We start from the raw sequence: 13,557 nt of genomic DNA on the forward strand, positions 1-13,557 counted from the left end.
ATACACTCTGATGATCATGAACTGCATATACTTAAATGAAATGGGTTAACTTACTTGGGTTCAGGAATAAGGACTGGTTCAAAAATGTCATCTAGTTTGTGCTGAACAAGTTCTGGCATTTCACATCGGACTGTACCATTGTCATTCTCAATCTCATCTAGATCCAGCTGGAATTCTCGGCGAACCATCTGGGCTGCCTCAGGATGCCCACTCATGCTTCGGGCTTGGCTAAGGGAAGCAAAAGGAGGCTCCTGAACTAAAAGAGACTTCTTAACCAAAGGGCAAGAGTAGCACTGCCAGCTGCCCCAAAGCTGCAAGACAGATGTTCAACTTCTGGTTTCAGCCCCCCTGAATGATTTAAGTCCTTGAGTCTAAGCAAGTGCCTTCAATGGGCAACAACACTGGTTCATGAGTATCCTAAGAGAGAAGACTGACTTGTACTTACAGCACTGCCAAGTTGTAAGTATTCTCTCTAGTTCACTAAAGCCAACAAACCTTGTATGCTATTCCAGTTGGGGCAGTAAATAATAAAGAATATTTATATTGACTCAAAGCTCACTACTTCTGGGCAGAAATTTAAGAAATATCTATCTAGACTGCCTGGTTCTTTTCTACCAATTTAACCAGTGTTTACGTTTTTCTAATTATAAGCATCATCCCATGCAGTGTTCAGTAAATTTTATACTTGAGGGACAATCACCTCTTTTTAGGAATATTCACTCTCAGGTCAGGGCCAGCATTACATCCAAGCAATAGATATTCACAGTCTCCAAATTCAAATTGGTTAAAATTATACTCATGATATGATCCAAAATAGAGCTATCTTGCTTAGAAGGCAGTTTTTTGAGTCCCTAAGCCAATTCTGGGTTGCATGCATTTTACTCAGCCTTATCTGATGAATAGGAACCTGTGCACGACCAAACATAACACAAGGAAGAAGGTGAGCCCATATTTTAGCCACATGACATTGAGTTGACACTTCTGCTGGCCAGTGGACTTTCAGGGAAGGCTTGATTCATGGGATACTTGGACACCCTCTACCTGGTTATAAAGTCTACACCAATAGCCCTCCAGAGGGGATGAATCCAAGTCAGAAGTTAGAAAGATATAAGAGCCCTGCTAATGAGAAATTAGCAGGCAGTACTTACATCCTATAAGTGCGATACATAATTCTGTCCACGGAAAAGCAGTGAAAGAAGGCACAAGACTATTTAGAAGTGGTTTTGAGACAAAGACAATGAAGACTGAAGGATTTAACATTTGGTTACAAGACATTTACCCAGACACTGTGTCATGCATGATAATGGCTACAAGAACTCAAGATTATGTTACAGGATAAGCTCTGAGCACACAAGGCAAAGTCCACAGAGATGCTCTCAGACAACTATCTCCATCCACATACTTGAGTCTGGAAGACATGTCCTCAGCTGGTCCCTTGCGTAGCATGTTGGTATTGGAGCTTATGCTCTGTGTACGCTGAGGTTTCTCTTCCACCTGTTTTACTGGTGCAGCAGAAGGCCTCTTTGCTGACCGCTTAATCCTCTCCTCAAGCATGCTCATATCCTTTTCAGAAAGCTGTCAAAAGAGGCCAAATTTAACTTATTAGCACACCCCTCTACTAGAATATGAAGAGAATTAAAAACCTAATTGGAAGACCCAAGAATTAATATCCATTTTCATGTCAAAGCAAACAGAACCTCGTACATTAGGGTAAGTTTCCTTTCAAAACACGACATCATTTTAAAATCAACTATTGCTGAAACCTAACTTGCTATATAATAGAACATATGAAAGAAGGAAAGGACAGAAAAGGAAAGGCTATGAATAACTACAAATAAAAAGGTCAAGAATTAAATGAAGCTTCCTCATTTTTTAGTGTTACCACTAACTAGCTGTGTCACTATGGGCAAGAAGCTTCACTTTTGGTCATCTGTAAAATTCCCATCTGCTTTATTTCCTTCACTGGCCTTGTAGTGAGGATTTAATGAGATTAATACAAGTAAAAATATATAAGCACAGGGTAAATACATGTGCTACTAAAGAGGTAACTGGAGTGAAGAACAGGCCCAGCCATAGTAGTGATTGGCTCAGAGGAAGTAAAGAGTCAAAAGCAGAACCTTCTATGTTTGGAGAGTCTGGCTCATAGCTGCAGCTCAAGACCCTTTTGATCTGACAGATACCAAAATCCACATTATACACAAGTGAGTACTTGTTCACTAGAAAATAAATGCACTAAAAATTACTGAGGAGATTGCCAGGCAGAATTTAAATCCCAGACTAGCTCAGATTTCTTGATTCAAAAATAGTTTTCATCTAAAGCAAATTGTTATGAGGGGAATGCTCAGAAAAGAAAATCTAATTTCCAGTAAAACACAGCCTAAATGTCCTACAGTAATCAGAGACACCCTCAAAGGTTTATATGGATTCTAGGACATATCGATAGGTTGAGTTTTAACAAAAAGTGGTAAAAACTTAGAGTTGAGATGGCATGAAACTTGACACCTAAGTGATCTTGCAATTCACAACATGCTGAAAATGTTCAGAGAAAAGTCACTCACAGTTCCAATCAGTTTGAACACCTGATCCCCGTGTACATTGTACACTGTGACGATGGTGTTGAGGGCAGCATTGCGCACAGCGTTGTCACGGTCTCCTATGTGAATCGCTATCTCCTTTAAGGCTTTTCCTGGGGTTGGTTGGCAAACATTCATGCCATAGGACTCGACCAGACACCCTAGTTCTTCTAGGCACTCTGGGGAGAGAAAGGCTAGATTAAGGAGACTCAACAGAGATTTGGCATAGAGACAGACCTATCTTTACTAGATACATTTTCCCTGGCATACATGAAGGTCTAAAGTCTTATTCTGGCTCTGCCTTGAATTCTTCCTTGTTTACTGCCTTCTATAAAATACACAATGAAACAATGGTGTTATAGCAAGGGCTCCTAGAAGAAAGAGATGCCTGTGAGTCAGATGGCCCCTGTGCACTTGATTTTGTCACCAGGGTGGTACTGAGTGGTGCCTGTATCACCTGATACTGTGGCTCCACCAGTGTGCAACTCATCACTCTCACAGTCCAAACCAGAAGGTTAGAATCAAGAAATTTCCTGGTTCATCTATAAATTATTTCTTTTAGAGGTCACTGTTGCAGACGTAGGGCTCAACTTAAATCGTTGCTTTACCTGCTCTCTGCTTAGAGTTTTTGGATTTGGTTCCTTCCATGATGAAGGGGAACATCTTGCTGGCTGGGTAGACAAGGCACATCCGGTTCAGGATGGCACGGACATCTTTACGAATGACATCCTTTGGTTCTCCGACCTAGTCAACAAGGAAAATAATGATTAAGTGAGGCATTTTCTGAGTAGCAAAGGTACCCCCTTGTGTGTCACTACACCTTGAAAGAATAAAATGAGCGGTGGAAGGTATCATCATCATACAATAAATGAAGAGGGGAGAGGGAATAAAAGTACAGGAACTGAAGTGGCTGGGAACTTGAGTAATCTTCCAAAGTGAGAACAACACATTACCTTGAGGATGAGATAGGGGATGAAGGAAGATGCTTCATTCTCAGTAAGATGATACTCCTCCTCACTCAGCAGGGTGAAGAGCAATTTTAAATATTCTAGGGCTTTCATTAGGACGCTTGTATTGGTGTCAAAAAACCGCAGGGTAAGCCACTTTAAGATAAGATCCAGGCAACCAATGACACCCTCTTTTTCACTCTCCAAGTGCTTGAAACAAAACAATACAAAACCCTCACAAATTAGACTGTATAAAAATTTAAGTTCTATTAGGCAAGTAACTCTCAAATTTTACTGCAGTGCAAAAAGAAAATGATAGATTTTTAAGCCTCCATTTAAGACCCCAAATTATAGACATATAGTCATTTATTCTATCACATAATAAGAAAGTTCTAAAAACAGAGAACATGGTGTATTCCAGTTCCTTCTCAATTCATGCAAACTTCCGATTATTTCACAGGGCTCAGTATTTTCATGCCTGAGATTCATGCATATTTATTTTGTTGCAAACTTACATCAACCATGACAGCAAGGGCTTTGTTGTGATGCTGAAAGTCTGAGTGAAACATCTCATCTTGTAACCATTTAGCCACACAGCTAGACATTTGAGTTTTTAGTTGCTCAATGTATTCATCCCGCGGAGTAGTAAAATTCCACTTCAGCACCTGAAAAAAAACAGTGAAAAGGAGCTGTAAGGTGTTCAACTGAAATGTGGTAGAGAACTCTAAAGCAGCTGCAGGAATCAGTTTAATAGGATATTTTTAAATTCACCAAGATTAATGTATAATTAAGTATGAATGCAAAATGTACTCTCAATCTGTCTGTCATAATTCTGGAAGCTTAACTCTGAAAATCTTCTAGGAATAGAATTTTCAGCAATTCTTACTAGAAAAATCAATGATCTATTATTGTATAACATGGTGGATACCGTTGGTACAATTTTAATAAAGGGCAAATTTGAAATATCTATCAAAATTTTAAATGTACATATTATTCTAGGAGTTTAATATAAATATACTTACATATGTGCACAAAACCTATATTCAAAGATGCCTATGGCAGTATAGCTTATAAGAGTGAAAGATTAGAAGTAACCTAAATGTTCAACATAGTGGGTTGAGGATAAAGAAAGGTACATACATATGATGCACCAATAAACAGAATGTATGCATACATGTGTGCAGATATGGAATGATCTTTAAGATATATATTTCAAATACCATTAAAAGAAAAAAGTAAGATTCAGAACAAAGAGTATGGCATGTTCCCATCTGTGTAAAACGAGGGCTATATATTTATATATATATGATTGTATAGGTATGGAATATTATTATTTCTGGAGTAATACACAAAATAACTGGTAATAACATCCTCCCTGTGTAGGGAGACTGGAGTGGGAGACATGCTTTTCATACTTTCTGTACTTTTTTTGTATTGTTTGAATTTTTAAAAATTCTAATGTATATATTTTGAAAAGTTTTAACTGATTAATAAAATCAAAACAACATCAAAAGCAAAATGATCAAACTAGCCATATATAGTTATCAAATCTATCTTTTAAGGTGTCAGGTACAAGAAAAAATAAAGGAGTAGCATATTACATATGTGTAGTTGATAAAAAAATCAGTGACTACTTTCCAGTCTTTGATTCTAAAAGCAAACAAAAAACCCCCCCAAAAACCCCCCAAAAATAGTCTTCCAGAAACAAGATATAATTTATAAGCAAAAGATTCAGTTAATTATTAGATATTTCACAATGATATGAATTTTAGACAAAAAAATTATTCTTGATTACAAAACGAAACTAAAACAAACAAGCAAAAACTCCTGAAGATTCTTATTTCTTTCTTACCTTTAATCCTTTCTCATCTTTCATTCTTTGCTCCTTTCCATTTGGAACAACAATAAAAATAGGACCAGATTTGTCTTCATCTTCCTTTAAGCTGGTTTTGCTTGGCACTTTCTTTCCTTGTGCAGTCTACAACCAAGGTACAGGGAATACTGATTAGCTAGACTACTTCTTGGGAATTCGCTGTTACTGCCCAGCAAAAGGGCACTATATAAACCAGAGACACCTTTCTATATCATATTCCAAATGAAACAAACAAATGAACCATAGAATCTTGCATTTGATATGTTTGTGTACAGCTTTTCTAAAAATGTTTCTAATAGCACTCTTAAGTAACTGTTGGTTAGTCCTTGGGCTGGCAGGTGATGTGGTTGGAAAAGCTGCTATTATATATCACTGGTCTGGGTTACAGGCTATTTTTGTTTCTTGGATACTTCTTTTAAAAAAATTATTGATATAACTGACATATAATGGATAGTTCTTTTCTTTCTTGAAATCTTCAACACTGTTTATAGCTTTCCATATTAATGACATTTTGAATGGTATTCACACATTTCACATAATTGAGAAAACTTTTCTGTTTCTCTGTATATAAAATGTATCTCTATAACATTACTATAACTAGAGACCCTTTGAACCTGTTTCTAGAGAGAAATTTGCTAGAAACATTTTAAATACTTAAGTTACTAAGGTGGCTTTTAGGGACTTCCCTGGTGGTCCAGTGGTTAAGAATCCATCTTACAATGCAAGGGACACCAGTTCAATCCCTGGTCAGAGAACTCAGATCCCACATGCTACGGGACAACTAAGCCCGTGTGCCACAACTACAGAGCCCACGTGCTCTGGAGCCCACGCACCACAACCGGAGAGAAGCCCGCGTGCTGCAACGAAAGATCCTGCATGCCTCAACTAAGACCTGATGCAGCCAATAAATAAATAGATAGATATTTTTTTTTTAAAAAGTGGCTTTTAAAAAGAATCCAAGATTTAGAATCTTTGTATCAGATGGAAAGAAACTGTGAACACATGGTATACATATTTAAGGTAAAATTTGAATTTCATTACTGGAATTATTATTATATTATAAATATAGCAAAAGTCTGCTATTTTTAGTAGGCCAGCATTTCTTTCTAGTTCAAACACTTAAGTCATTCAGTCAAAACAAATGTGAGGTCATTTATGTGAAACTGCTTCGTAAACTGCAAAAGACTGAAAAGAAAGTGGCATTAAGAACACAGTCAAAAATACTTCAAAGCACTTGTGATCAAAATACTGAAATAAGCGTTTGTTAAATACGGGATGAGGAGAGGGAGAAGGACAGGAAAAGAACAGCTTCACTGGATAGTTCAGAAGATAATTACCCATTTAAATTAACTCACTGAGTTGAAGGACCCAAGCATAGGGAGGGAAAATGAGTAACAAATATTTAGAAGAATGGCCACAGAATGCCCCTTCTATAATGTGGATGTAATAATAAATGTACTGGATAATAAAACATTTCCTACTCTGCATACTTTCATCAGTTACATGCAGCTAATGAAATAGTTTTCTCTATTTAGATTTACTATTAGATTTACTACTGATTGCACAGTTCCGTAATTTTCCTTTTGTAAGTATTAAACAGTCAATTCTCTGAATACAGTGACAAGCTCTGAATCTTGTTATAAAAACTGATGACAATTTGCTGTGATTCAAAAACTTAATTAAATGAAAAACCACCCAGGGGATATTTAAGGTTGAGCATTTGAAAACCTTTCTTTAAATTGTCCAACTCTGCATGGATGCTAAAAGGACTGGTGATGCATCAAATCCCATTGGTGTGGGGACAGAAGATACTTCCTTTTAGTCTAATCAGAACACCTTCTAATATGATGACTTAACTGCCAAATTTAAAGGAAGTTGCCTACTACTGAAAATCTCCCTCAAAGACCTGGATGACAGAAACCGTGGCAGTAGCTCTTGAGAATAGGAGTCTTTGTTTTGAGGTAACATTAAAAGTGAGCCACAGAAACTTGTATAAATAAACACTTTATAATTAGATAATATCAAGAGTAGTAATAATCTTTCATATGTAATATGATCTTTGCTAAAAGAATGACTCAGCGTATAAAACACTTAAAAGCAATTCTACATCTAAGTTGCAGAATTAACATACCTTTGCTTTAGAGGAAACTCCTAGAGCTTTGGCCTTTTTTGGATCAGGCTTGGGTTCTACAGTGCCAGAAACAGAATCTTCAACAGGTGCTTTGAGAAAAAAAAGGCACGTACTGTAAATACAAACTCTAACTAATATCACTATATTCTGGGCAGGTTAAATATATAATGATGGTGAGAAAGCCAGTAGTTTTAAATATATCTATTAAAAAAATTATTTTTATTTTTATTTTATTTTTTTGAAAAGTTTTTTTTAAACAAATGTATCCATTTTTAAAGCGTTTTCAGTTAGATTTTTTTCCTAATCTTTTTTTTCCCCGATTTCCTCATGAAATTAATTCAGAAAATCTACATCTCCTTTATCAACATTTAAACTGCAGTTTAAAACCATTTTCTAAATAGCAGTTAAAAAACCTTTTTGTTAGACTGATACTTCCTTAAGGGAAGAGTCTATCATCTTTGATACTATAGTAAACTATATATACCATATAGCAAGATCCCAATAAATGTTATAACTGAATATATACTTTGATACCAACCATTTTACATGTAAAATTTCTAACTTTATAGCATCAATAATTTCTACCCCACTAAACAGAATATTATTATTTTGTTTAAGCAATAAGTCTAGAAGAGCAGTGGTTACAGGTTAGTGCTCTACTTGTACATTTTGGAATTTTAACATTAGGATGAAGAAATCAAGAATTTTCCCTTGAAGAAGTTTAGTAAATATTAGAATGGGGGCTTCCCTGGTGGCGCAGTGGTTGAGAATCTGCCTGCCAATGCAGGGGACACGGGTTCGAGCCCTGGTCTGGGAAGATCCCACATGCCGCGGAGCAACTAAGCCCGTGCGCCACAACTACTGAGCCTACGCTCTGGAGCCTGTGCTCCGCAACGAGAGGCCGCGATAATGAGAGGCCCGCGCACCGCGATGAAGAGTGGCCCCCGCTCGCCGCAACTAGAGAAAGCCCTCGCACAGAAACGAAGACCCAACACAGCCATAAATAATAAATAAATAAATAAATAAACCCAAAAGTTAAAAAAAAAAAAAAAAATTAGAATGGATCAGCAAACAGCCAAGTGTAGTGGAAGGGGAACTCATCTATGAATGAGTTAAGCAGAGGTCTCTGCTGGTTCAGGCACTGGCTGGCTGTTTGGCCTTGTGCAAGTCACTTAACCTTTGGTGTTCCTTACCTGTTAATAAAGAGGGTTAAGCTAGATGGTCCCAATTCTCCTTCTAACTGTAATATCCAATAGCAGAAAATAGTTGTGGAAACCTTAGAAGTAAGATTGAGCACTTGCTTTCTGGAGTATTTCATTGTGATACTCCAAAACTCCTTTTTGGAGTTGGAAATCAAATTAATCATCCTTAAACCCTCAGCACAGTTCCTGGCATAAAACAGGTAACCTGACAAATGTTTATGAAAGGAGGGTAAGGAGATGGAGGGAGGACTTGGGATCTAAGCCATGAGGAAATGTGATTAAAAAATGAAGGTTGGATTTCTTTAAGAGTTCCCTTGGCTATTTCCTTCCCCTTTAACCCTCTCAAAGTAAGAGTTACCTGAGGCAGGCTGGAATTTGGCTGGAGCTGATCCTCCCACGGGTTTGGAAGTTGCTTTAGCAGGTGCAGCGGGCTTGGCTGGCATGTTAGCTTTGGCTTTCTCTAACATGGCCAACACCTGATCTTTAGAAGTTGGCTAGGGAGACAATATAACAGAGGTGAGAGGCCACATAAACGATATACTCATGCTATGCTTACTAACAGATCTGCTGTCAAAACGTTGAGCTCCTAGTTTTGAAATACCAATGAAGTAAGGGAGGCAGCACATAGTGCAAGAGAAGTAACACATTATGAAGTCACAGTAAATTAGCTGCCATTCTAGAAGGTCACAATTTTCATCCCTGCAAAGGCAGCAGATTCTTTAGAAGTTCTACACTACTAAATATTTTATTTCTGCTCTCATTGGGATTTCAAGTTGAAACTCATAGGAGGTAATATGATCTTTTGCCTATATAAATTCATGTTCAATATTTTTCTAAATGGCTTTTAACAGCAGCAACAAGTAGTAGTACTTTTAGTTTCCCAGTAGCCTTGGCCATTTTCTCATATCCTAAATGCATCATGAAGAATGGCAAGGCATCTTGGGCCTTCTTTCGCACATCTCCATTGCGATCCTCTAGGCAGGAGTAGAGGTGGGGAACACAAAGGATAAGGTCTGTGGGGGTGGAACGGAGAGTCGGTAGTTTCTCAGCCAGCCAGCCCAGAAGCTGCCAAAAGAAATAAAGACCAGTTACACACTGCACGTAGAAAACTGTCATTATTTATGATCTTCAGCTTAATGATTTTATCAGTACCAAACACTGAATTAGTTCTCACACTACAACTTTCCAGTGTGAAATCAGTCATTTCCATTGTCCAATGAAATGATAAACATGCAATGAAGATAATCAGCTAAGATAAGGACACAGTTTTTTGGACCACATTTGAGCATTAAGTTATAAAGCTTTAATAGTTCTTAATGCATCTCAAACTTTCACTTCTTTTTTAATTCTAAGAACTATTCAGCTAGAGAAGATGCAAAATATTTATTTGATCAGAAGATGACAAGTTCTACCAGGACTTCTGCTTTCTGCCTTACATAGACAGTTTTTCTCTATATCTCTAAAATATTCGTTTTATTTTTTGTTTTGTTTTTCGGCCATGCCGTGTGGCTTGTGGGATCTTAGTTCCCCGACCAGGGATCAAACCCCGGCCACGGTAGTGAAAGCACAGAGTCCTAACGACTGGACTGCCAGGGAAATCTGTATTTATTTATTTATTTATTTTTAAAATTAATTTTTAAAACTAAATTTATTTATTCATTTTTGGCTGTGTTGGGTCTTCATTGCTACGCATGGGCTTTCTCTAGTTGTGGTGAGCAGGGGCTACTCTTCGTTGTGGTGCGCTGGCTTTTCATTGCAGTGGCTTCTCTTGTTGCGGAGCACAGGCTCTAGGCGTATGGGCTTCAGTAGTCGTGGCACGCGGGCTTCAGTAGTTGCGGCTCATGGGCTCTAGAGCGCGGGCTCAGTAGTTGTGGCACACAGGCTTAGTTGCTCTGCGGCATGTGGGATCTTCCCGGGCCAGGGCTCAAACCCGTGTCCCCTGCATTGGCAGGTGGATTCTTAACCACTGCACCACGAGGGAAGCCCTGCATTTATTTTTTAGTTGAGATATTTATTGAGATGATTGTATATTCACATGCAGTTATAAGAAATAATAGAGAGATCCCACTCTACTCCCTTTCCTCCAACAGTAGCACTTTATGAAACTATACTATAGTATAAACAACCAGGATATTGACATTGATACAATCCACTGATCATACTCAGATTGCCCCAGTCTGATTTTGTCTCATTTGTGTATGTGTCTATATTGCTTTCTCTACAATTTTATCATGTGTTAGTGTATTCCCGCAGTCAAGATTTTGAACAGTTCCATCCCAAGGATCCCATGTGTTGCCTCTTATAAGCACACTCACATCCCTCCTCCTACTCCCTAATCCCTGGTAACCACTAATCTGTTTATCCACTTCTAAAATATGAGATTTCAAACTCATATAAATAGAATCATATAGTATGTAACTGTTTGGAATTGGCACTGTCACTCAGTACAATTCCTTGGCGATTTATCTAACTTGTTGCATGTATCAATAATTTGTTTCTTTTATTGCTAAATAGTATTACACATATGGATATAAAATAGTTTAAGCATTCACCTGTTGAAAGACATCTGGGCTGTTTCCAGATTTTGGCTGTTATGAATCAGATGCTATGAACATTTGTATATAGGCTTTTGTGTAAACATAAATTTTCATTTTTCTGGAATAAATGCCCAAGATTTGCTGGGTCATACAGTAACTACACATATAGTTTTACAAGAAACTGCCCAACTGTTTTCTGGAGTGGCTATACCATTTTACATTTCCACCAGGAGAGTGTTCAAGTTTCTCCACAATCTTGCCAGTATTTGGTGTTATCACAATTTTTTATTTTAGTAATTCTGATAGTTGTCCGTGATATCTCATTGCAGTTTTAATTTGCATTTCCTTGATGGCCAATAATGTTGAACACCTTTCATGGGCTTATTTGCCATCTGTATATCCTCTTCAGTGAAATGTCTGTTCATGCCTTTTGCCTATATTGTAATTAGATTTTTAACTGTTGAGTTTTGAGAGTTCTTTTTATATATATATATATGTGTGTGTGTGTGTATATATCTATATATATATATATATATATATTCTTGATGATAGTCCATTATCAGACATCGAGGTTGCAAATATTTTCTCCCACTATAGCCTGTCTTTTCATCTTCTTCACATGGTCTTTTGGAGAGTAAGAGTTCTTAATTTTGATGAGGTCCAATTTATCAATTTTTTCTTTGATGAATTGTGGTTTTGGTGTCTAGTCTAAGAATTCTTTGCCTGAAGAATTTCTATATCCTGAAGGTTTTCTCCTATCTTTAAAAGTTCTATAGTTTTATGTTCTACATTTAACCCCATAATCCATTTTGAGTTAATTTTGGTGTAAGATGTGAGGTTTAGGTAAGGTTTATTTTTTTTGTCTCTGGATGTCAACTGCTCCAGCATCATCTGTTGAAAAGGCCACACTTCCTCCACTGAATTACTTTGGAAACACCGTCGAAAATTAGTTGCTCATATTTGTGTGGGTCTATTTCTGGGTTTCCTCTTCAGCTCCACCTATCTATGTCTAATCCTCTTCCTCCTACCCCTTGCTATCACAGTGTCTTTTTTTTTTTTTTTTTTGCCACACAGCTTGGCTGGGGGGGATCTTAGCTCCCCAACCAGGGATTGAACCCGAGCCCTTGGCAGTGAAAGCATGGAGTCCTAAACACTGGACCTCCAGGGAATTCCCCACAGTGTCTTGATTATGTTAGCAATTTAATTTAGTAAGCCCTAATATATGGTAGAGAGGCTCTTTCCATTTTTTTTCCTTTGTCAAGATTGTTTAAGTTAGAATATAAATTTTAAAATAACCTTGACTTTGTCTATAAAAAAAACTTTCTTGAATTTTGATAAGAATTACATTAAATGCATATATCAATCATGTATACATTAAATGTATAGAACTGACATTTGTAATTTCTACTATGTTAAATCTTCCAGTCCACAAACATGGCATGTCTCTACATCTATTTGGGTCTTCCTTGAATGTTTCATCAGCATTTTTGTAATTTTCAGTAGACATATTTTGTATTTGTTTTGTTAAGTGTATAGGTAAGGATTTCATTTTCTTTGGAGTGATTGTAAACTGTACTGTGTTTGTAACTTCGGTTTCCATATGTTCAATGTATTATAAAGAAATGTGATTGACTTTTGTCAAATGTGATCGTGTTTATTTTGTATCCTGCAATCTTACTGAATTCATTTATTAGTTCTAGGAGTTTACTTGTAGATTTCCTGGAATTTTCTATGTAAACAGTCATGTTATCTGCAATTAGGGATAGTTTTATTTATTCTTTTTCCAACTGTATGCCTTTCACTTCTTTTTCTTGCCTTATTGCAGTGACTAGAACTTCCAGTTCTATGCTGAGTAACAGCAGTGAAAGTGGACATTCTTGCTTTGTTCCTGATCTTAGGGGGAAAGCATTCAGTCTTTAACCACTAAGAATATTATCATTTATAGAGGTTTTTTGCAGATGCTTTTTTATTTAACTTGAGGTAATTCTCTTCTATTACTAACTTACTGACAGCTTTTATCATGAATAGCTGTTGGATTTTCTCAAATCCTTTTTTTGTGTCAACTGATAGGATTATATGACTTTTCTTTAGCCTGTTGGTATGATGGGTGACACTGATAGATTTTTGAATGTTGAACTATTTTTATGTCATGATTAAAACCTCTTACTTTACCATTTAAGAGTTCAAGAAAAGAGAAAACTTCACAAAAAGGCTAGTCCTTTAAAAAGTTTTATTGTTAAGAAAGCACATGAAAGGAAAAAAGAAAAGAAAGCACATGAATAAAAAAGCTCCAG

General features: G+C 36.9%; 1 protein-coding gene and 1 non-coding gene across 4 annotated transcripts in view; both read right to left on the reverse strand.

Annotated features, from left to right (window-relative positions):
- Window positions 1-13,557, reverse strand: part of CKAP5 (cytoskeleton associated protein 5) — a 105,927-nt gene that overhangs the window by 18,501 nt on the left and 73,869 nt on the right. For all 3 annotated transcript variants that reach the window (XM_061201695.1, XM_061201694.1, XM_061201696.1), the window contains exons 25-34: window positions 9,597-9,791; window positions 9,085-9,220; window positions 7,525-7,613; window positions 5,373-5,498; window positions 4,036-4,185; window positions 3,527-3,730; window positions 3,182-3,317; window positions 2,559-2,752; window positions 1,403-1,575; window positions 55-228 (exon numbers count right to left, since the gene is read on the reverse strand). In XM_061201695.1, the coding sequence (XP_061057678.1) occupies window positions 55-228; window positions 1,403-1,575; window positions 2,559-2,752; window positions 3,182-3,317; window positions 3,527-3,730; window positions 4,036-4,185; window positions 5,373-5,498; window positions 7,525-7,613; window positions 9,085-9,220; window positions 9,597-9,791 (1,577 nt within the window). The remainder of the gene's footprint in view (window positions 1-54; window positions 229-1,402; window positions 1,576-2,558; window positions 2,753-3,181; window positions 3,318-3,526; window positions 3,731-4,035; window positions 4,186-5,372; window positions 5,499-7,524; window positions 7,614-9,084; window positions 9,221-9,596; window positions 9,792-13,557) is intronic.
- LOC133100180 (small nucleolar RNA SNORD67) lies at window positions 2,963-3,073 on the reverse strand. The gene has a single exon (XR_009702421.1). It is a non-coding gene; the product is annotated as a small nucleolar RNA SNORD67 (small nucleolar RNA).

Source organism: Eubalaena glacialis, chromosome 10, assembly GCF_028564815.1.
Source record: "Eubalaena glacialis isolate mEubGla1 chromosome 10, mEubGla1.1.hap2.+ XY, whole genome shotgun sequence".
In the NCBI taxonomy this organism is placed as follows: Eukaryota; Metazoa; Chordata; class Mammalia; order Artiodactyla; family Balaenidae; genus Eubalaena; species Eubalaena glacialis.